This window comes from Choristoneura fumiferana, chromosome 20 (genome assembly GCF_025370935.1).
Source record: "Choristoneura fumiferana chromosome 20, NRCan_CFum_1, whole genome shotgun sequence".
NCBI lineage: Eukaryota > Metazoa > Arthropoda > Insecta > Lepidoptera > Tortricidae > Choristoneura > Choristoneura fumiferana.
Genome location: NC_133491.1, coordinates 1,574,793 through 1,597,142, shown reverse-complemented (window position 1 = coordinate 1,597,142; position 22,350 = coordinate 1,574,793). Strand labels below are relative to the sequence as shown.

Genomic DNA, 22,350 nt, shown 5'->3' with positions numbered 1-22,350 from the left:
ACTATAAATAAATCTAGTATTGACTGATAAACTTGATGACATATATGTATTAACTACTAACTCCACAATGTGACATAATCTAATCATAATCAAATCAATATAAATGCATGATTTTAATTGAATTCAATGTAAATGTGATACAATGTAATGTTTAATTTAATTTAATTTAGTTTTAATTGTGTGCCCTTGCAGGGCGTCATGGACTGACTTATGTACCTAACTGTAACATCCTTTATTAATGTACATGACTTTACCGTTAAATAAATAAATAAATAAAATTTAACAAAAAACACGATGAATTGTGCGTGAATTTGACCTATTTTCGGGGGCTGTGATCCACGCCTACACATATCTGGTGAAAACACAGCCTATATTTGGTACGCTGGGTCTTGAGGCTAAAAATACGGGGACTTACCGAGCGGCTCGTCCACGCAGCACTTCATGGAAGGGTTGGGGCACTCGACCTCGTCCAGCACGCTGGAGCAGATGAGCGACGCGATAGCGTGCATGCACACGCCCGGGCAGTTCTTCGCGTCCACCTGAGTGTCCAGGGTGTCCAGCAGACCTGGGGAAGACGGAAGAGGTTACTTACAATGTGATTAGAGAAAGTAAGAAACAAATATGAACAGTTACCGTAGAAGTGAACAGTTAACTGCACGGGAAGAAAATGTTTTTAACATGAAAATAAGTTTCTGTTAAAAATTTCATTTTTAATTCAAGCTTTTTTTGTTGACTGTACTTGAATTGTCGTTTAAACTGCATATCCGTACCAAATTTCAAGTCGGTACTATTAACCATGGAGGAGTTCCCTCCTACGGAGAAGATCCTGGCAGGACCACCAGACGTCACTACCAGATTATTGTATTGTCACCAAATTTACATAAGTATGTCAAATTTCAAGTCAAGCGGACCGCTGGTAGTGGGTTACATTTAGCTTCCAAGAGTTGACCCAAACAAACAAAAAAAAAACAGGGCAAGCTAAAGAAAAACTAGTTCTTACATCGCTTTATCTACAAATTTTTCATACTAATACTCTTCTCACTATTCTTCGGCGACTAGTATACTCACCACCTACTCGAAACAATTATCTAGTTAACAACTTCTAACAAAATATTTAATCAATATTATGTTATTCCCAAAATCTAGTTGGATACCTAGTTAGTAGAATGGGAATGCCTAATTAGCAGAGCTCGGAAAGGGTGAGCTGTTTTGAGAGTTCGCATAACATGGACATACCCTGTCATTTAGTGGTAGTTGTCTCATGTGTGATTTTATTATAATAATAATAATATTATACTAACGAAATTGTTTTATTTAGACTGTTTTTTACTACGAGCTTACGTCGCCGATAAAACGAATACAAGTTAATTTAAATCTTCAGAACGTCTTTGGTCGATTTTGCACAGCTCTGTTGCAATCCGCTTAAGTGGGACTGCTTAAGCACATTAAAGTCAAAGAAAAGGTAAGTACTTATTTATTTTCCTGAAATTGTAAATGTATTATTTCATGGTCATGCTTTAATTTAAAATGCAATGTTACTTGGAAAAAAATAATCCTTCTGATTGAGCCTTTCGATCGGTGTAGTAAAATCACGGGTGCGCTTTTATTTACCATTTGGCGGGTTGGATTCCGGGTTCAGACAGGCTATTATTAAAAAATCTTTGAATGCAGTTAAAATTGTTTTTAAAATCAAAATGAAGTCTCCTTTCAGTAAAATTATCTATCCACAATAAGTATTTAAGGTAAGTACTTCCCTTCCATGTGGCATAGCCGTGGGACACCCTGTATATATCCTTCGACCAGTTTTAGCATGAAAAGGTATAATAACAAACACACGCAGAATTTTTCATAATCATAATATTAGTTTAAATAAAACACACTTTTTTTGTGTCCCTAACTGCGGGGCTACTCCGAAATTCGAAAATCGAAGTGTGTCGTTCCATTCCTCTGACGCTTCTACTATTTAATACGAGAGTGAGAGGGACAGTACGATACGAACTTCGATTTTCGAATTTCGGAGTAGGCCCTAAGAATGGTCCTCTCAATTCTCATCCACTCAAAGGTGACTCGTAGAGATCCCTTAACTGTACAATAAAGAGTTTACATACATACATTACTAGGATATTTTTCCCAATGTATCGGGTATTAGATGCTGTGTTCAAAATCACCCCACGCGCTGCGCGCGCGCCGGCCGCGGGCGCCGCGACCTTGGCCGACCTTACGGTACCATATACTAGCTTACGGTCGACTGTATTTGGGCCATGGGTTTGACCGGGTTTTTGGCCTGCGCATACCTTACGACGCGTAGGTACGAGACTGATTGTGAGTGGAGTAACCTTTGCTTTATCGAATACCATTTAGTTGAAGATACTTAGATAAAACAAAGATAAATAAGTTTTTGTTAACGATTTCAATTCAAACTTTTTTTATTTCAACCCGTGACGCAAAAGAGGGATGTTCTATTCTAAATTTGACGTCAATGTCTTGTCTGTCTGTTTGCGGCATCATACTCGTTTCAATCGATATGATTTTTAGCTAAATAACATTAAAATTAGTCAGGCCGTTTACGAGATATCGAACTTTAAAATGACAGTGGCAGGGGTTTTTTAATGTTTCTAAGTTTTTAATTAATAATTAGCTCTTGTTCTGTATGCCGTGAATGTCTGAGATTTTGTGAGATGATGGATGATAGACAATCTAGTGTTTTTTCTTAAGTTAATTCTTTCTATTTCTGATTTTTATTTGTTTTATTTTGTGTATATTTTTTTAATTTCGCGGCGTATTGGTAAATTACTGTAATGCTGTGTAATTTTATTGGAATAAATTAAATAAATAACAAATAAAATAAATATGTGTGGCGTGGCGTGTTTACTTAATTTAATTATTACGAGTGCTTATTTACGAGACGTTGCAAGAGATCGTTGCGATACAAGATTACCTATAGCCAAAGACGTAGCCGAATTAAACTGCTTTAAGCATCGAGACGAGAGTTTGTTTATTTATTTTAAGTTTTCTTTTTTGTGTTGTATAGTATGAAAGTGGAACGTTGGCAATTTCCAACTCATGTTGGTTTTCATAACAATTCTTACATCAGAATAAAAATAAGAAGGCTGATAAAACAGCCTGAGTAAACGAAACACCTTTGGCCTCATCTGTACTTTTCGTCAGGTGAGATAGGGGGCCAATCACGAGTCAGTTTTATGTAACAAACCAGCCTTAGATGTTTGATGTTTTAAGCTGTTTCTCGATCTTTACAATCTCATGGTCTTCCGTCAAAAACGAGCCAAAATACGCACGCGCACCATGACCACAACACGCAGCGTGAGCCTCGCGTTACCTCACGCGCATTCCTGGCGGCCCAGTGGCCTGGATGGCCCAAATGGCCCAAATGCAGGGTTGCCTCAAACCCACGAGTACCAGGGACATAGGATCTCTCCAAATACAGAGGTTAAATAAATAAATAAATATCATTTGTCATTTAACACCAATCGACCTAGTCCCAAACTAAGCGAAGCTTGTACTATGAATACTAGGCAACGGTAATCATACTTATATAGATAAATACATACTTAAATACATAAAATATTAAGCATTACTATGTATGTTATTAATATGTAAAGTAAAGTAACATTGAACGATTGTCGTTGATACTATGATTGGTTTTTTGGAGTCTTTTTGTATTTTTTATTTCAACTCCAAATTTGTTACTTTTACGGTGTATTTTCGATGTCGTTGATACCCTGGAAGACTGGCCGTGCGCTGGTGTGGACGCCACCTGTACAGATACCCTGGCGGCGTCCTACCTACCAGCAACTACCAAATGTGCGGGCGCGCGGCAGACGCTCGGAACGCCTCAAAGTCACAAAATATAGCTGTCTCGGTGCCCAATATCATTCTTTGCTTTCGGCGTCGAGACTAGGTCCTTGGGGTAAGGGTGCACTGGAGCTACACAGGGAGCTCAGCAATAGGTTAAGGAGGCAACAGGCAACCCTCGCGCCGGCAGCTTTCTCGCGCAAAGAATCTCAATCGCAGTTCAACGGGCACCATGCCAAGAGGCGCACTTCTCTTTTTTAATTAAAGTTTTAGTTTTCCAGGAAACCAATCTTAATTTGATTGCTTAGTAACGACATCTCTTGTCCGGGTGAGCGGTTGGTTCCAATGGAGTGCCGAAAGTTTCTCGATGATAATAAACAAACAAGCTGAGATATGAGGTGCATAGGGGAAATTCGTGTCTGTACCGTTGACCAGCAGTGGTGTAGCGGTATAGCATGCGATACGGAATACCGAGGACCTGGGTTCGATTCCCAGTGCTGGTCTTATTTTTCTGGTTTTTCTGTGCAACTATTTTGTATACAAGATTTATAACTATGTCAACTTAAGAAGCGACCATACCGCTGCTTAAAAAACGGTGACGGTACGGAATCGCAGTGACGCATCGTATGCGCACCGCTTTATTGTACTGATTAGTGGTGCTCGATAAAGAATATTTGTATTGTATTGTTTCGATTTTGACAGCCCTAGCAGCGGAGGATGGCCGGCCCGTTAGCCCTGCGGTACACAGCGCCCGACGAAAGGAAAACAGCGCGCAAACCACAGGCGACAGCGGTTAAGTTGATAAATAAATAAATAAAAATAAATATCACGGCACACTTGACACCAGTTGACCTAGTCGCAAAGTAAGCAAAGCCTGTGTTGTGTGTTGTATTGATATCAGATGAACGTATAACATTTTAAACTTTCGTGATTTTCACTCATAGTCAAAATACCACGAACGATATTAATCGTGTGTGTTAGCGTGATAAGTCCCGTTCGTGGTATTTTCCACTATGAGATGAACGTATTTTTACAGGAGTGAATGGTTTCTTTCAACTCAAAGTCGCACGGCGCTGGAATGACATAGAAAAGAACATTCACTTATGCTTCCATGTGCAAATACTTATTTGTTTTTAAAATTTGTTGTTAATTGTTGAGCCACTTACCACTGTTCGTAATGGGCCGTATAATGCTACTCTGGTTTATAAATGACAATATTTGCTACAAGTATGTATAACTCGCGAAAATAACTCGGCTAAATTATGACAGTGGCATAGCGGCTTAAAAATCGCGGTTCTCAAAAGTACCTAACCTACATACATAAGACAATGTTCGCTACCATGCGAGACGGCAAATTAATTTAAATATAAAAAAAAACATTGGACGTCTTTGACAATGTTTAAATATTTTCACACCATTCATTGATGAGATTATTGATCTGTTGCCAAGATTTACGAAATATTTAAATGGAAAAAGTGAAAGAAAGCATGACTGTCATTTCATGATACGGTGACTGTCCCGCGTCTCGCTTACTCACGAAATGACTCAACTGTTATTTATTATCTGCTAGTCATTTCGTTGAATCATTGGTTTCATTATCTACATTATAAAAACACCGACCAAGAGTCAGACTCGCACACTGATGGTTCCTTATTAATTTTCAGGCATCAATAATAATAATATTGAAAAAATTCAGGATGGTAGTAAGTGTCATCTAATTTACAAGGAAAACTTATTATAGTAGTTTATGAGTAAATACCATAAAGTATAATAAATAGTATACCCAAACTTGGAAGATTCCGTACAAAATACGATATTACTTGATTTTTTCGTAATGGGTACGGAACCATAATCTTGGGCGTTTCCGACGCGCTCTTGGCCGTTTTTTTTATTTTTCACCGTTCCATCGTGTAACAAGCCTGAGTATCTGTAGTATCTAATAGTAATTAATTACAGCTGATAAGTACTAGCGTTCCTGAGATAAAGGGTCTGGTCTTGACACATCGACGGGTGAACGAACAACAAAGTGAATCTATAAGAGCTTCGAGAATGTGCTTCGAATTGCACGACCTTATTCCACCTGCTCCTTTCTTCACAGGTCGACCAGAAGTAGGCGGGTCTCCACCCTTACGTTGTCAGTATTCCAAAAATCCGCACAAAGGTTTTCGCTCTTCCTTCATCAATCGCACAGTAAAGAGTGGAATTCCCTGCCTGCGACTGTGTTTCCTGAACACTACAATTTGGCCGCCTTCAAGTCTAGGGTGAATGAGCATTTACTAGGCAAGCGTGCTCCATCGTAGGCCTCATCCTCCTTTCCATCAGGCGTGATTGTGGCCAAACGCAAGCCTATACTGTATAAAAAAAAAAAAAAAAGCTTGCGCATTAAACTTGTTTAATTGATGAAACAGTTGTTGTATTTGGTAGCCTGGGCTAGCGCATAAAAGCCGACCTAAAGGTTCCGTTCCACAAGAGATGTGTTGCAAGACTTGCGAGGAATGGGTTTTTCATTAACCAATAGGAACGCTTCATTTACCTCGCCTCGCTCCGCTCAGCTGTTTCCACCAGAGCAGTCTACCACGCTCTCTTAATACGATTCAGTTTAGGCTCTAAACTGAACTGCATCGCTATTTCGGACCAGAGACAATATCGGTCTTTCATTCACTTGTAAACCATTGAGACTCAAAGAAATAAACGTCGTGGTACCAATTTCGACGATTCAGTTTAGGTGCCTAAATTGAACTGCGTATGTTGTATCACGCTTTAGCGGATTCAGTGCTAAGTTATGGGCTCGTTGCTTATGGACGAACATTTCAAACGCAACTTGAAAAAATTTTGAACTTACAACGTAGAATGTTAAAACTGTTAGTAGATAAACAAAGAAAATGTGCTATAAAAACTATAATAAGTTATTTAAAATTTGTAATGTAATACCAGTGACCGAAAAAGTTAATTATTTGTTAGCGATGGATCAATATGAGAACCTAGAGTTTAAGCAACTTAAAATATACAATCGTTGTTTTAGACAGGCAATACGTAAAAAATTGTGGAGCCGCGAGCCTGTAACTATTATGGTAAAGACGAGGAATACTTATACCGCGCATATTCAACAACCTCTTCTTGGAGGAGGAATGTAAAACCAAGAATTGTTCCAAAAATAAGCTAAAAACATGGTTGATAAACTCTTTCCACACAAAAAATTGTTAGTTTAGTCAGTACCTATTAGTTTTGTATAATGTAATGTACTGTAACTATTGTGCACAATATTGTTAAAATGAGTGTTTAGTTCGCCAACAAATTGTATTGCAATTTGGCGAAATACGTCGTATAATAAAATGTGTATATTAATATTTACAATAAATAAATAAAAAAAAAAAAACTGCTCTGCGTTTGGATCGTTTATGAAAAGATCATGGTAGGCCCTCCCTGTGCGAGGATAGGTAATGAAGTGTTCCTATTGGTTCATGAAAAACACATTCCTCGTAACGTAACACATCCTCATAAACGCAGCCTAAAGTTTCCGTTTTTGCCGACTGTGCACGACCTATTTCTCGACGCACTTCCCCCGCTGCCGCTCGTGGCTCGCGCACCCTCGGCCTACTGCTTAGTATGCGCGGGCGCATCACCGCCCCGTTCGACGCAGAGTCTTCGACCTGACAGCGCTAATTACCATCACTTCCACGGTAATATGTTATCAGCTTCTACTGCTGTCTTAAAACGTCTATTCTCAGTTTTTGTGTAGTGTAAATCAATATTTGTCTGACGTATTGACACGTCAGAACGTATCGTTTTATTCGTACATTTAATACACTAAATTAGATTTATTTTTTTCCTTCTGGAAAAAACCACTGTATGGGTAATATCCGCCTGAAGAGAGGTCACTCTATTGTAGCTAGGGCTGCCAACCGTACTATAATATATAGTATTGTACCTACTATACTTTATTTATACTGTTGAAGGAATGTATAGTAGGTACATTTTTTTTAAGTAGCCTGTATAGTGTCCCACTGCTGGAATAAGGCCTCCCCTCCTGACCTCCACAACTCTCGTTCTGACGCAATGTCAGGCCAGTCCTTTGCGTACGTGTCCAGATCGTCCCGCCGTCTCCTTCTCGGTCTGCCTCGATGTCGCTGGCCGTTCTCCGGCACCCACCAAGTAACTGTGCGAGCCCACCTTTGTGGGTGCATGCGACAGACGTGTCCAGCCCAGTCCCATTTTAGCTTAGCAGTCTTTTTCCCAACGTCGGTTATGCGTGTTTTTGACCGCAGCGTGGTGTTCCGGATTCTGTCCATCCGTTTCACACCTAAGTAATATGCTACGCTCTATCGCTCTTTGGCAAACCTAGTTTGGACTTTTGATTGTTAGTCAGGGACCATGTTTGTGCACCGTAGGTTAGGACGGGCAGAATACACATGTCGACGAGTTTTCGCTTAAGTGTTATTGGAAGGTTTCCCTTCATAAGCTGTTTCATGGACCAGTAGCTCTTCCAGGTGTTTTCGACTCGTCTTTCGACTTATTTATCTTGTACAGTACATACCTACACAAAATTCATTGTTTAGGTAGAGTTTTGTTATTAAATCGTTAGTTTGTTTAGGTGTTAGGTACAATGTTAACATCGAGTTGTTTCTGTACACAGGTTGTTGAGTTTGGGTCAATGAACTTTTTTCTTTAATGGTGGTTGATATAGTGCAGACATTACAGAAAAATAATCTAAGAGCACTGATTTTGACAAAGACGATGTCGGTTATGCCACCTTACATTTTTATATTATTTACAACGGGAGCGCCAAAGTTCACATACTCTTCACTAGACATACTGTATTTTTGTCCGAATCATCGTTTGTCATAATATTTTTCTCACTGAAACCTTATTTTTTTCTGAATCATCCTATAGAGCCGTGGTGCCGTCTCTATATATTGTTTTGTTCGAATAGACGGAGACGGCATCACATTTAACCGTCAGTTAACACTAATCAATGGATGGTGAAATAGCCCCTAAGTATTAGTTTTAGTCATTGGTATAGACCTCCGCATAGTAACGCCTAAAATATTTAAAGAAAGACCACCTTTTCGTAAGACAACATAATCCGCGTACCCTATTCCGGCTGCTTCCAGCCTGTGCGCACGCCGGCGCGACGCACACACGCGCAACCACCGTTACCCGATGACCTAACGCGCCGATTTCACCGCCGGCGCAGAAAACGAAAGTACATGTCGCTACTTGCTAGACAATGTCGCGGCCAAAGCGAGTATACAGGACAACTCTAACTAAAATAAAGAAAGAGAACCACATCCACAACACAAGACAACAAATATTATTACAGCCATCTGCATTCATATCTGCCACAGGGTTCCATATCGATTGGCAAATTGTCGCAAGTCATAATTTATGACAAACATTGCATTATGACTCATAATGTTGTTTGTCATAACTCTTTTTTCTCCGAATCCATTAATGATTCAGAATTGTTATAAATACGTAACCTATAGAGGTCCAAAAGATAACCATTTAATAACTTCTAAAAAAACATAGTTTCGACGGGAAAAAAATATCACTAACAAAAATTATGACAAGTATTACATTATGACTTGCGAAAATTATGCGACTTACTGGCCCCTGCCTATGGTGCTATGGTGTGCATTGAGTAGGTAGCCCAGGGCACGCAGCGCTAAGCAGTGCTGGTGGCGCGCTGCTGCGGTGCGAACTATCAACTGCCTACCCTAGAATCGACCCAATACATGCAAAAATATTTCTATCTGATAATAGTTTATTGTACAACAAGAGCATAAAACGAGCTATTTTACCCGAGACGTTCCTAAAGCTACCCGAGCCGGTACGGCGAGGGTGAATAGACACGACGAGGGGAAAATGGGTTTATGATCGAGTTTTACACTCTGCTTTTTCACTTAGATTGATATTTTTTTTTTGTTTTATCGATTTATTTTGATTGATTTTTAGTTTTACGCAAATCAAAAATTATTAATAAAAAATGTAGAAACTTTTTTGTTTGTGGCTATTGACGCCTGGTTACTTTGGATTTTACTTTATGCACTAGAGAATAAAAAGTAATTTTATGTCGCCTATATCCAGCATAAACACGAACTTTACGGGCATGAGAAGTGAAAAAAAAACTATTTACTCGTATCAGGCTACAAACTGCACAGTCACCTATTCTATTTATATTTATATCTGCCACAGCGGAGCGTGCAAAAATATCTGACACGCCCTACTGGCCCTACAAATAGAGTCACATTAGATGTTTATGCACGCTTTATTGTGTCAGATATTGATGCTGCTAACTGTACAAATAGACAACCCGAAGGATAATAATAACCTTAGCGCGTTATATAACAACACACGAAAGGCATGAGAGACATGAAATTTATGTAATTCATGATTTATTTCGGAGATTTAAAAAAATCGCAAAATCTCATTTCAATTAGCCGCGGGAAAAAGCTGGCTTATAACAAAATAAAGCCGTTTATTTGGATATTCAACAGATATTATACAGATATACACAACGGATATAAAACGATATGTATACTAAGAGCGACTTTCCTAAAGTCTATGTAAAAGACATCAACGCACGCCAGCGAACTTCACTCACATCAAACGACTAGGATAGACTATAGGTATATCGTACCTGTATTAATGAGAATAACGTTATTATTTATAAAGTTGAAAAAAAAACTTATTAAATTTTATTTAGTACAATTAAGAACTTACATAATATAAAAACCAAAAGAACCAACCTAACCTAACCTAAGTTAAGATTTTTTAATTAAATTGAAATGTAGCTATACCTAACACTGTTTTTTGCAAACTTCTTACTAACATTTTGTAATGTATCTTGTTATTTGACATAATAAATAATCATTAAATGTGTAAAAAAAAACTATAGCAATGAAAATTATAAAAAAAACACCCGTCTTAAAGATCTGCCTGTGGCTGGGTTCCCGTGATGCTGGCCGCATTACCCCTTTGGACCGCAAGTGCGACCCGCTGGGATAAATACGCGCCAGCTCTTGGGTCTTGTTTAAATTAATTTGGGGGCGGCAGACGTGAACTTGCCTTCGAAATCCAAAAGCTTAATGGTTACTTGACCTGAAATGTATATTTCAGAACTAAATTATTGTTATTATTATTTTAAAATTTATGACGGTGGAAGCATTCTACACTTCCACTGAACGTAGATATAGTTTAGATATAGTTAGTGTTTAGTATTGTAACTAAGGGACCCCATACATCCCTGTATTTCTTTTATTATTATTTTTTGTATTTTTTTTTCTTTAATTGTATAATATAGTTTTTAAGTATTTTATTTGTAATTATATTTTTATGAAAAAATGACTTTCTGCCAAGTTTCTTGCGGCGCATTCTTCTTGGCAATGATGGTCTTTCCGAAAGCGCTGGTAGTTTAAAAAAATGACGTGTAAAAGTGCCCATTGCGGCCTATTTACTGAATAAATCATTTGAATTTTGAATTTTGAATATTTACTGAGTGCATGGTCACTCTGCAATTAAATGTATGGGAGTTTTACTTAAATATGATTATGAACGATCAATCATCAATTACTGAGCGTGTAGGTAGGATCCTGCCTTGTGCTTTATCATCATCATAACTTCTAGGTCTAACCACTTGGCTACCTTAACTTTTTAAGCATTCCTTTATCTGTGCCCTTGCGTACTTTATAAAGGACTAATTAACACTAAGAATAATACGGCTGAATGTACTTCGTAAAGTACAAATTGTTCATTGAAAAAAGAATCTTAAGAATCCATACTTCCATACTAATATTATAAATGCGAAAGTGTGTTTGTGTGTTTGTCCGTCTTTCACGTCGAAACGGAGCGACGGATCGACGCGATTTTTGGTTTAACCTCCTGAGTCCTGACAATTTTTAACAAACTAGCGTTTAAGACCTAGACGTGGTTGACCTGCTTTATTATTTTGGATATTATTTCAAAATTCTTAGAATTCTTTATTCAATGAACAATTTGTACTTTATAAAGTACATTCGGCCGTTATTCTTAGTGTTAATTAGTCCTTTATAAAGTACGCGATGACTTACGAGGATAGAGATAGTTTATGGGCCAGAGAGTAACAAAACTACTTTTTATCCCGGAAAATGCACAGTCCGCGTGGGAACAGCGCGCGATAACCGAATTCCAAAAGCAAAAGCTAGTTTATTAATAACTATGTAAGTCCGCTGATTTAGGGTCGCCCCCACAGGAGGGAACTCCTCAATAGCATCAACTTCAAACTTGACACAGATATGTAGTTTTAATGACAATGCAAGTACAGTAAACAAAACAGAGAGTCAGTAAAAAAGCTCTGACTAAAAATAAAATATTTGGTTGCTTTTAAATTTGCTAAGCCAGTTTTATTTAATTTTATACAAACGGTTTTCTAATTATCGATACACATAGGTACCCCTAAATAATACACCACGCGTGCAACTGGCTGCGACTCGTTTTTGCATGCCACGCGACCATAGACGATAAAAAAACGTTACGTGTCAAATGCGATGGTGACAGCTGTCAGTGACGTCACGCGGCCGTTGACCTGCGAGAAAGCAACGACAGTATGATGCAAATAATAGTATCTGTTTTCATTTTATTTTGCAATTTGGAATTTCCGAAATACTTTACCGCTTCGTTGCCGGATTTGCATTATTGAGTTTTCGAATGTGTAAAATTATATTCCACCACGAGCTTTAAACTGTGAAGGAAAACATCGGGAGGAAACCTGCACAAAACTGCAAATCAATTCAGTAGTGTGAAATTTCCAATTCTACTGGGTCCAAGTGGGAATTCTGGCCCGGGCTCTCTCATTTTAAGAGCATACCTGTGCCCAGCAGTGGGAAGTATAGGCTGGGATGACCTGTTTCGTCAGTATGAAACAAGTATTAGATTACGCTATCATCTCATACTTTTTGCTATGTTGCTTAAACCTTTTTTGATTCCACAGGAACCATACATTATTTCGGGATAAAAAGTAGCCTATATGATTACTTACCTGTAAGCCAAATTTCATGCAAATCCGTTCAGTAGTTTTTGCGTGAAAGACTAACAAACATCCATTCGCATACAAACTTTTGCGTTTATAATAAATAAAATAAATAATAAAAACCTGGTAAAAGAATATTTATTCACAAAGCCAAAAATATATCATAACAAAATACAATGAAAGAAACGTTAAAGAATATAAAGTTATGTCTATGTCTATGTCTATGTCTATGTCTAAACAGATAAAACATAATTTTTGAAGAGGTAAAGAACTAAGCAGAGCTGCTGTTTTTCAGTCCTCACCTTATAGACGGAAATGTGAATGGTGGAAGTCAATATTAGTAAGATTACTGACAGCCGTTGGTGCAGCAGTGCCACCGAACAACGAACGAACGAACAACGAACTTCGAGTTTCGAGTCTCGTAGTAGCCCTGTACCCTTAGTGTAAGTTTTTGGTTACAAAATACGTCTCGATCGCTGTCGCGTTAAAATAGCGTTAAAACCACAACTTGTATGCAAACACGAACAGCGCCTCTAGCGGATCGTTTGCGATATTCGTGTTTCCATACAAATTGAGATTTTAAGGCGAACGCGATCGAGACGTATTTTGTAACCGAAAACTTACACTAAGGGCACAGGGCTACTACGAGACTCGAAACTCGAGCGAGAGGGACGGTACGATACGAACTTCGAGTTTCGAGTTTCGTAGTGGTCCTGCTGTGCTGGAGATACGATACGCTAAAATGATACAAATGTGGACCCGCAGAGATATTTTCAAAGTTTCAGCGGCGATTATAAGCTCATTAATTCACTTTCAGCCGTTTCACCGCACGCGCACGGCATCACGTGAACATTCGTTTCTGTCCAAGAATTAGCTTGGGCACGTATCTGAACATCGAAAATTTAAATAGTGATAGAATATCGAACCTAACCTAACATATAACTAAATTAAATATATCGAAAATACAAACTGAGACATGGATGCACAGAAAAACCAGAAAAAGAGACCAGCGCTGGGAATTGATCCCAGGTCCTCAGCAATCCGTGCTGCGTGCCATACCCCTACACTACCACTGGACAGGAGTACAGACACGAATTTCTCCTATGCACACATAATAATATCTCAGGTTGCTTTTTTACTACGCTACTTAAGCGGCAGCACTAGCGACATCTATGTTTCGCTCTTATTGAGAGACACATTCTTTCGGAACTAACCGCTCACCCAGACAAGAGATGTCGCTACAAGCAATCAAATTATGATGATTGTTTTTTTTTTACGGGATGAACGTAAAAGTAACTAATTTGGAGTTGAAATAAAAAATACAAAAAGACTCCAAATAACCAATCATACTTTCAATATTTTGACCGTCGACTTTTTAACTTTAGATATGTATATTAATTTTCGATATTTACTTGGCCTGCGCATTTTGAAAATAAATAATAAATAAAATAAATATCATGGGACACTGACACCAATTGATCTAGTCCCAAACTAAGCAAAGCTTGTACTATGGATACTAGGCAACGGATAAACATACTTATATAGATAAATACATACTTAAATACATATTAAACATCCAAGACCCGAGAACAAACATTCGTATTTTTCATACAAATATCTGCCCCGACACGGGAATCGAACCCGGGACCTCAAGCTTCGTAGTCAGGTTCTCTAACCACTTGGCCATCCGGTCGTCAAACGACCACTATGTCACTATGCGACTTACGGACATACCCACGTTGCAGGTTTACTAAAAGCTAGTAAGAAAGAAAGAAAGAAAGAAAGAATGAAAGAAAATAAATTTATTTAACGCCATAGAACAAACATAGAACAGATAAAGACATACATGACGCTAAATAGGTCCCCACTCAGCATAATGCCATGGCAAGCCGTGGCGCTGATTTTCAGTGACTTGTAAAAATAAGTTTGTAAATGCATCATACTTAACCAACTACCAGTAGGTACATACATAAAATCACGCCTCTTTCCCAACGGGGTAGGCAAGAGACAACATCCTTCCACTTGCTACGATTCTGGCATACGACTCTCGCTTCCTCTACATTCATCGCTCTTTTCATGCATGCACGTCGGTTTAGAGTACTCCTGACCCGACCTTTCTTCAGAACGTCCCCGATTTGATCGTGGTACGTTCGTCTAGGCCTTCCTCTCCCAACGTTCCCATTCACGCTCGTCTTATAGATCTGCCTAGTCAATCTGATATCGTGATATCGCTGAGGTAAACTCTTAGACAAAGCAAACTACTTACTTACCTACTTTAGAAACAAAAGTAAATATTGATAACCCCCGCAAAAAATGCTAAGTCAACGCGGGACGCAAAATAGACGCAGACAAGCGCTACATTACAATTCCGCAGGCGTCCTAACACGATTCAAGGAGAAAGAAAGTGTCCGCGGCCTTTTTAATTAATCTACAATCAGCGCGTGCGCGTGACTCACTCGCTGAATGTTTGGAATGGAATTTTAGTCGTCGTGACAGATACATTCCAGGTACCGTACCCTGTGATGAAGATTGCACATCGGTCTTCGGAAAAAGACAATTGGCTGTTCACGACGATTTCCGAACACTGGCCACCGTCCCAATATTTTGTTGACTGTACTTGCATTGTCATCCAGACTACATTTGCATACCAAATTTCAAACCGATGCTAGTAACCGTTGAAGAGTTCCGTCCTGTGGAGACAATCCTAGCTGGACTATTAGGATGTCACTACTAGATTATTGTATTGTCACGCGATTTACATAAGTATTCCAAATTTCAAGTCAATCTGACTACTGGAAGTTAGTCAAATTGAAGGTTGGACAGACAGACAGACAGACAACAGGATAGGTGAAAGTAAATAAAAACTTGTAATTATGTAATCAATCTTCAATTAATACAAAAACAACAAACAAACTCCCTGTGAAGTTTTTAAATCATAATTTTGGACACGAAAATTTTATTATTCATGCGTCAGATTTTATATAAGTACTTACTTTTTAACGTTTTTTTAACAACCACAAACAACATGTGGACCAGATTCGAAAGAACATTATTATTAAAATACTATATTGTGCGGAACCCTCTCCACGTGAGTACAACTCGCATTTATCCGATTTTTTAACAAAGAATATTAGCGATTTTTAAACTTATTAGCGTAATAAGCATCTCGCGCTTTTAGATAAGTACGCCAATGTTATAACGTTATTGCTCCCGCGCAGCTGGCGAGACATAATCGTTGTGAAAGTCCGTCGATAAACATTATGCAAAGCTATCGTATAACTTGATACAGATGCACGAAAAAGTGCTCGTGCGCCTAGCAACATTAATTAATTAGACATTGAGAATACCTCTACACATAAATTCACGAGAGAATATGTAAGGTCCGAGTGCTCGACGCGTTGATAGACGACACCGTCCTGTTATCGCTTTTGCTAATGACATAAGATTAAAGATGCACTCGTCCGTTTATCTTATTTCAGATAATAAAGTTTCAGGTAAAATTTCAGAAACATTTATAATTTGTACCTCATTTGCCCATTCAATGGATATGTCAGACGATATTATTATATAGTTTGAAATCATAAAAAGTGCCCCCGCATGTTTGAAATTAATTTATTATCGACTAATCTCCTATAACCTTATGATATGAGGAAGTTATTGAATGTATCTGACTGAACTTGTCAGCGCTTATCGGTGAGTTTCCGGATGGGGGCCTGGAGATCTGTAATACAGGTTTTACCTAGTTCAGACTCCAGTCCCTCACAAAAGTTACCAGTACCAGTACTACTTATTCTAAAACTACATTATATATTTTCACAACTATTGCTGTCCTGTGTCCGGAGAAATAAATGATTTTTTATTATTCCCGCTGCTTCGCACGTGTAAATCATTAGATCCGGCTGTTGAGTTGAAATAGTTGAAATCCCTCAAATTACATTGCAGATTCTACCCAAATCCTGAGGGAATTTCGAATTAAAAGTAACCTATGTGTTATTGCAAACGTCCAGCTATACACGTACCTAATTATCAAATTTCATACAAATCCATCCAGCCGTTTCAGCATGAATTACCTACACGTAAACACGAGAAGTACCTATCAGAAGTGCGTTGCCGACCCTTTGAGAGATTGGTAAGCTCGTTTTGCGTTTTTTTTATATAGGCTAGACATAATTTTCAACAGAGCAAAGACGCGGATGCAAGCTAGTGCGAAATTTGGAAGTGGCTAAACCTGTCAAGTCAGCGTCCGCGCCAAGCGGACTGCCGGCGCGTGCGCCCCCACCTCTGCACTTTCTTCCTCGTCCGTTGACACTTGTCATTGACATAATACAAGCTTTTTTCTGGCTTGTATTGTACATTTTGTTACAGATAGATCTGTACATAACATTAGAATGTTTTTCCATCTTATTTTGTCGGTTAAGTTCGTATGTATATTGTTTCCTCAATAAGCTTCTGTAAACTTTAGTGGGCTAGTTGAGAAAGCAAGATAAATCTATCTTTTCCGACAAAATACGATGACAAAACATTCATTACATCCGTACTTGTAAGTATCAACAAGTAAGTACAGTTACTTACAGGAACGGGTACTTGTAAGTACAGGTACTTAGTGCAAGTGCATTGTCCAAATGACACATCCCTACCAAGTAATTAGGTATCAAAGTCATACACGTATTATCATCATCATCATCATCATCTCAGCTATTATGTATGCTCACAGGCCTCCTCTCAGAACAAGATTGCCATAGTTCCCAAGTGCGGATTGGGAACTTCACACGCACCATTGAATTGCTTCGCATTTTGCAGTTTCTCACGATGTTTTCCTTCACCGCAGCTCGTGTAAACTTCAAATGTAATTCCGCACATGAATTTCGAAAAACTCAGAGGTGCGAGCCGGGTTTGAACCACGACCCGTATTATAGTAACCTAATGATTGTTATACCCAGTACAAACTATTATTTAAGTGAAATAAGCCAATTATTTAGATTTTAGAAGATTCTTAATATATGTAAATAAAATAATGTTATAATTTTTCGGAAGAGAACAAATATTTATCAATTAGATATAAGAAAATAAAAAATATTGCATCACCCTTACTGGCTCTGTAACATGCAATTTCGTTAATAAATAAAAAATAAAGAAAAAATTCGAACTCGATGCCATTAACCGCGGAAAAGTACCCTCCTGCGGCTAATACCCTGGTTGAACTACCATAGCTTTTACCATAGCTAGGACTTACATCATACTTTTCTTGCCTACTAAATCTAACACCTCTGCGATTGAGAATAGAAGAGGGATTAGGCTGGGGCAACTGACACGACAGTGATAATGAGTACGAGTAAGAACAATAATGAAAAGAAAATAGAGCGCAGTTGAGGTAGGGGAAGATCGAGACCTGTGTTTCTACATCAAGCCAAAGAGAAGCTCGATGTAATTGGAGGCGATAGAGGCGAACCCACGGACGGAAGCTAGAGCGAGGTTCTGAGGCGGCAAAACCTGTCGAGTCAGCGGCCGCGCCAAGCAGACTCGGCCGGCGCGCGCGCCGCCACGTTAGCAAACTTTCTCCCTCGACCGTTGACTTGTCGTTGATATTGAATCATCGATGATTTTAATGATGTGACTTTGATCGATCGTGTCGTGGTGATTTAATGATAATAGAACGTTAGCTGTGTTATTTGTTATTTACGAGGTCGATGACACGAAGATAGCATCAGTTTAAAAAAATACCTAATACAATGCCAAACAAGTATCCCAAAGTTTGTAAATTGTATTTTGTGTCTTTTCTTTTGTACAATAAAGAGTTTACATACATATACATACATATAATGTACGCGAAATAGTGGCGAGAAACTAAATAAAAAAGACAAATAGGTATATATGCATTGCTAACCAGAATCCATTTGCCAGTAGAAAAGAAGTAAAGAAAGAAAATATATATTTATTTTTTTACACGACCCAAGTGTTTAGAGAACCTGACTACGAAGCTTGAGATCCCGGGTTCGATTCCCGGTCGGGGCAGTTTTTGTATGAATAATACGAATGTTTGTTCTCGGGTCTTGGATGTTTAATATGTATTTATCTATGTAAGTATGTTTATAATAAAGATTAATTTAAAAAAAATACAAACTAAATAAAACCTAAGCTAGTTCTAAAAAAGGCATTGTGCCGAAGATGCTGGCAGCATTTCCTCGTTGAATCGCCAGGCTAATTCTTTGAGCGAGGTAGCTGCCAGCTCTTTGGTCACCGGTGGCATCTATACCTCTTCGAAATCTCTTTGAAGAGGCTTAGTGCTCCATTATTTTTAAAAGTCGCTGAACTAATGTGGTTCAGTTTGACAAGTACGATCTATGTTTACATTTTTTGCTCGTATTACAGGCCACAGCACAGGACCGTGACGCATGGAATCCCTACTGCGAGCCCTATGTCCCTGCTGAGGGACTACAGGAATTCATGATCATCATCATTACAGACCACACCCGGTATTAGAGAAGAGATTTATTTATTTGGTCATATTTATCATGAGTTGTATTTTAACACGAACCGTATTTATGAGCAAAATGGACAAAAACTACAGAATGACCACATAAATTCTGATAAAGTTGGCGGCATGATCCAGGTCTCGATCTCGAACCCACGATCCTTCGTTTGAGAGGCTATAGGTCAAACCACTACACACCACTGCTTTTAAGGGGATCCCATGCCCCAATGACCTTCGTTCTGAATTCCTTAGTTTTCTAATGATTTTTGTAGCTTATTATATTAACAACAACGGCTTTAAGCAATATAGTATCCCATATTAATTAAATTTCAACTTTTATATTCACATGCTGGTGATGCCAGCCGGAGTGCTGAACATTCTACTCCTTTTTATGTGTAAGTACCAACCGAACATCTCTGTAACCGCTGTTCAAGTGAATAAATATTATTTCTATTTCTTCAGATTCTTATTTCTTCTTTCTTTCTTTCTTTCTTTGTTAATTAATTTCAAATGAAAACCCTCGACCAGTTTATAGAGACGTCAAAGGCGAACCCAAATATGTAGATTTCGTATATGTTAGATCTTTCACGTCAATAGAAATACGAAATAAGTGTTTTTTCAGACAATGTTTAAAAAGATCATACTAAATGAAGTTTTTTTTTTCAAAATCCGGTAGAAAAAAATGGACATAAAAGATTGGAGAACCGATAGCCGTTTGATTTCTAATTCTATCTGTAGTGCAAAACTAGGAGATACGATTCAAAACTAGTCAAAAATCGATGAAAACCTCGGGTAGCCCCTTAACGGTGATTCCTAAATGCACGTCCAAAAAATACTTAAGTGAATTCAAACGATGCCGAAAACGTGATTTTACACTCCACTCAAAATTCAGGAAATGTCAGTAGGTTGATTGGTCCATCGGTCCACTTTTGGGCACTGAGTACCGAACTCAATTTTGAGATAGATATGGCCACAATTATTTTAATTGAGAATAATTTCACTGACAATCTGAGAGCGCTTCTAGTCAAATTAAAGTTATCTTGATTCAATTTAGATAACAAGCACTTTGTTAACAAGAAACTGAACGAGGTTTTGCAAAATAAATCTAGGTAAGTAATACTACCTTAATACAATGCCAAAACAAATACCCTTTAACCTTTAATAACCTTTGTTCTCCTCTCTGTGTATTTGTATTTATTTTTATTTTTATGTGCAATAAAGAGTTTACATACATACATACAAATTTGAAACGACAAAAAACAACAATACTCACCTCAGATCAGGAGTATGATCTATGTTTTAATTATTTGCTCATATTACAGGCCACATCCGGTATAATTGTTTTGTAGTCACGAATGAGATCGAAGACATTAGCAGTAACTATTGAAGGCGGCGCGGGCGCAGCGCGGTATGGCTGCTAACGGTGCCGGTACCGCTCGAGCTGCGGCGATCGGCGCGTACGCACGCCTAATAAACACCCACGGTACAATCACCAGCACCAATATAATACAAATTAATATAAATAATATAATATAAACTACTTAAGTACGCAATGTATCGGTAACAAAGCTAAATTAAAATTTATGTTCTTACTAGCTGTTTTCCGCGACTGCGTCCGCTTAGAATTCGTTTATCGCTATCCCGCGGGAACTATGAAATTTTCCGGTATAAAACTATCCTATGTCCTTCTCCGGGACTCAAACTGTATACCGAATTTCATCTAAATCGGTTCAGTGGTTTAGACATGATGAAGTAACAAACAAACAGATTTACAAACTTTCGTATTTCTAATATTAGTGGGATGGATGTCACACGTGTATCATCGTCCTCGTCAAACTAGACAACATTTAGTTCAGCGACTTTTAAAAATAATGGAGCCTTTGAATTTTCCTTTTTCATAGAAATTAAATAATCCTATCAATGTACGCCATCCTAGAAACACAACTGAAGTCGCCTGTCACGCTACAAACATCAAACGTTTTGCTTTACATAAACTTCGAATAAACTTAAAAGTGTAATAAAAATTAAAAACCTAATTTCAAAGTCTCTGAACTAATGTGGTTCAGGTTGAGTAGAATGATCTATGTTTTAATTATTTGCTCATATTACAGGCCACACCCAGTATAGCGTAATATGTGGTAGCATGGTGTTGCTCAGAGGATGAAACTGGTTGAGTTCGAAACACAATAGTGTAGTGTCACAGAATAAATAATAGTACAATACAAGTAGTAGTGTGGTGATGACAGTTGGGTGTGTGTGGGTACATTGTGGAGGTGGAGGAACTGCATAAACACACACTTCTTGCACAAACGTAGCTATCATAAGGTCGCGTGAGCAAGTAAGTAAAGTACACCAATATTGACACAACATTGCGTACTAGAGCAGGTAGGATGTGTCAATATTTATGCACGCTGTGGTGGCAGATAAAGCGGTTACTGTAGTTATTGAAGGAATGGAATCCACTAATATGTCTACGCTGTCTGTATGTCTGTCAGTCTGTCACAAAGCAGTATCGAGAGAATAGTAACAGTGCCGCTACAATAACAAAAAAATGGCCAAGAGTGGGTCGTAAACGTATTATTTTTATTTTTGTTGTTTGTCTAACGTTTAAGACACAACTCATCAAACTTAGGATGATAACTAATAGAGATTAGAGATAATAATCATATCATCAGCATCGCATATCAACAATTAATAAAAATCGGTCAAGAGCGAGTCAATCTTATGGAAAAAATTAAAAGTTTGTAATTTATACCTGTACCTGTACCTGAAGCCGTGGTGGCCTAGTGGTTTGACCTATCGCCTCTCAAGCAGAGGGTCGTGGGTTCAAACCCCTGAGTTTTTCGAAATTCATGTGCGGAATTACATTTGATATTTACCACGAGCTTTGCGGTGAAGGAAAACATCGTGAGGAAACCTGCACAAACCTGCGAAGCAATTCAATGGTGCGTGTGAAGTTCCCAATCCGCACTGGGCCCGCATGGGAACTATGGCCCAAGCCTCTTGTTCTGAGAGGAGGCCTGTGCCCAGCAGGTGGGACGTATATAGTCTGGGATGG

At 38.4% G+C, this 22,350-nt stretch overlaps 1 protein-coding gene across 1 annotated transcript in view; it reads right to left on the bottom strand.

The window, feature by feature from the left end:
- mas (trypsin-like serine protease domain-containing protein masquerade) overlaps window positions 1–22,350 on the bottom strand; it is a 65,039-nt gene that overhangs the window by 30,985 nt on the left and 11,704 nt on the right. Inside the window, exon 2 of the mRNA XM_074103650.1 lies at window positions 416–565. Within this exon, the coding sequence (XP_073959751.1) occupies window positions 416–565 (150 nt within the window). The remainder of the gene's footprint in view (window positions 1–415; window positions 566–22,350) is intronic.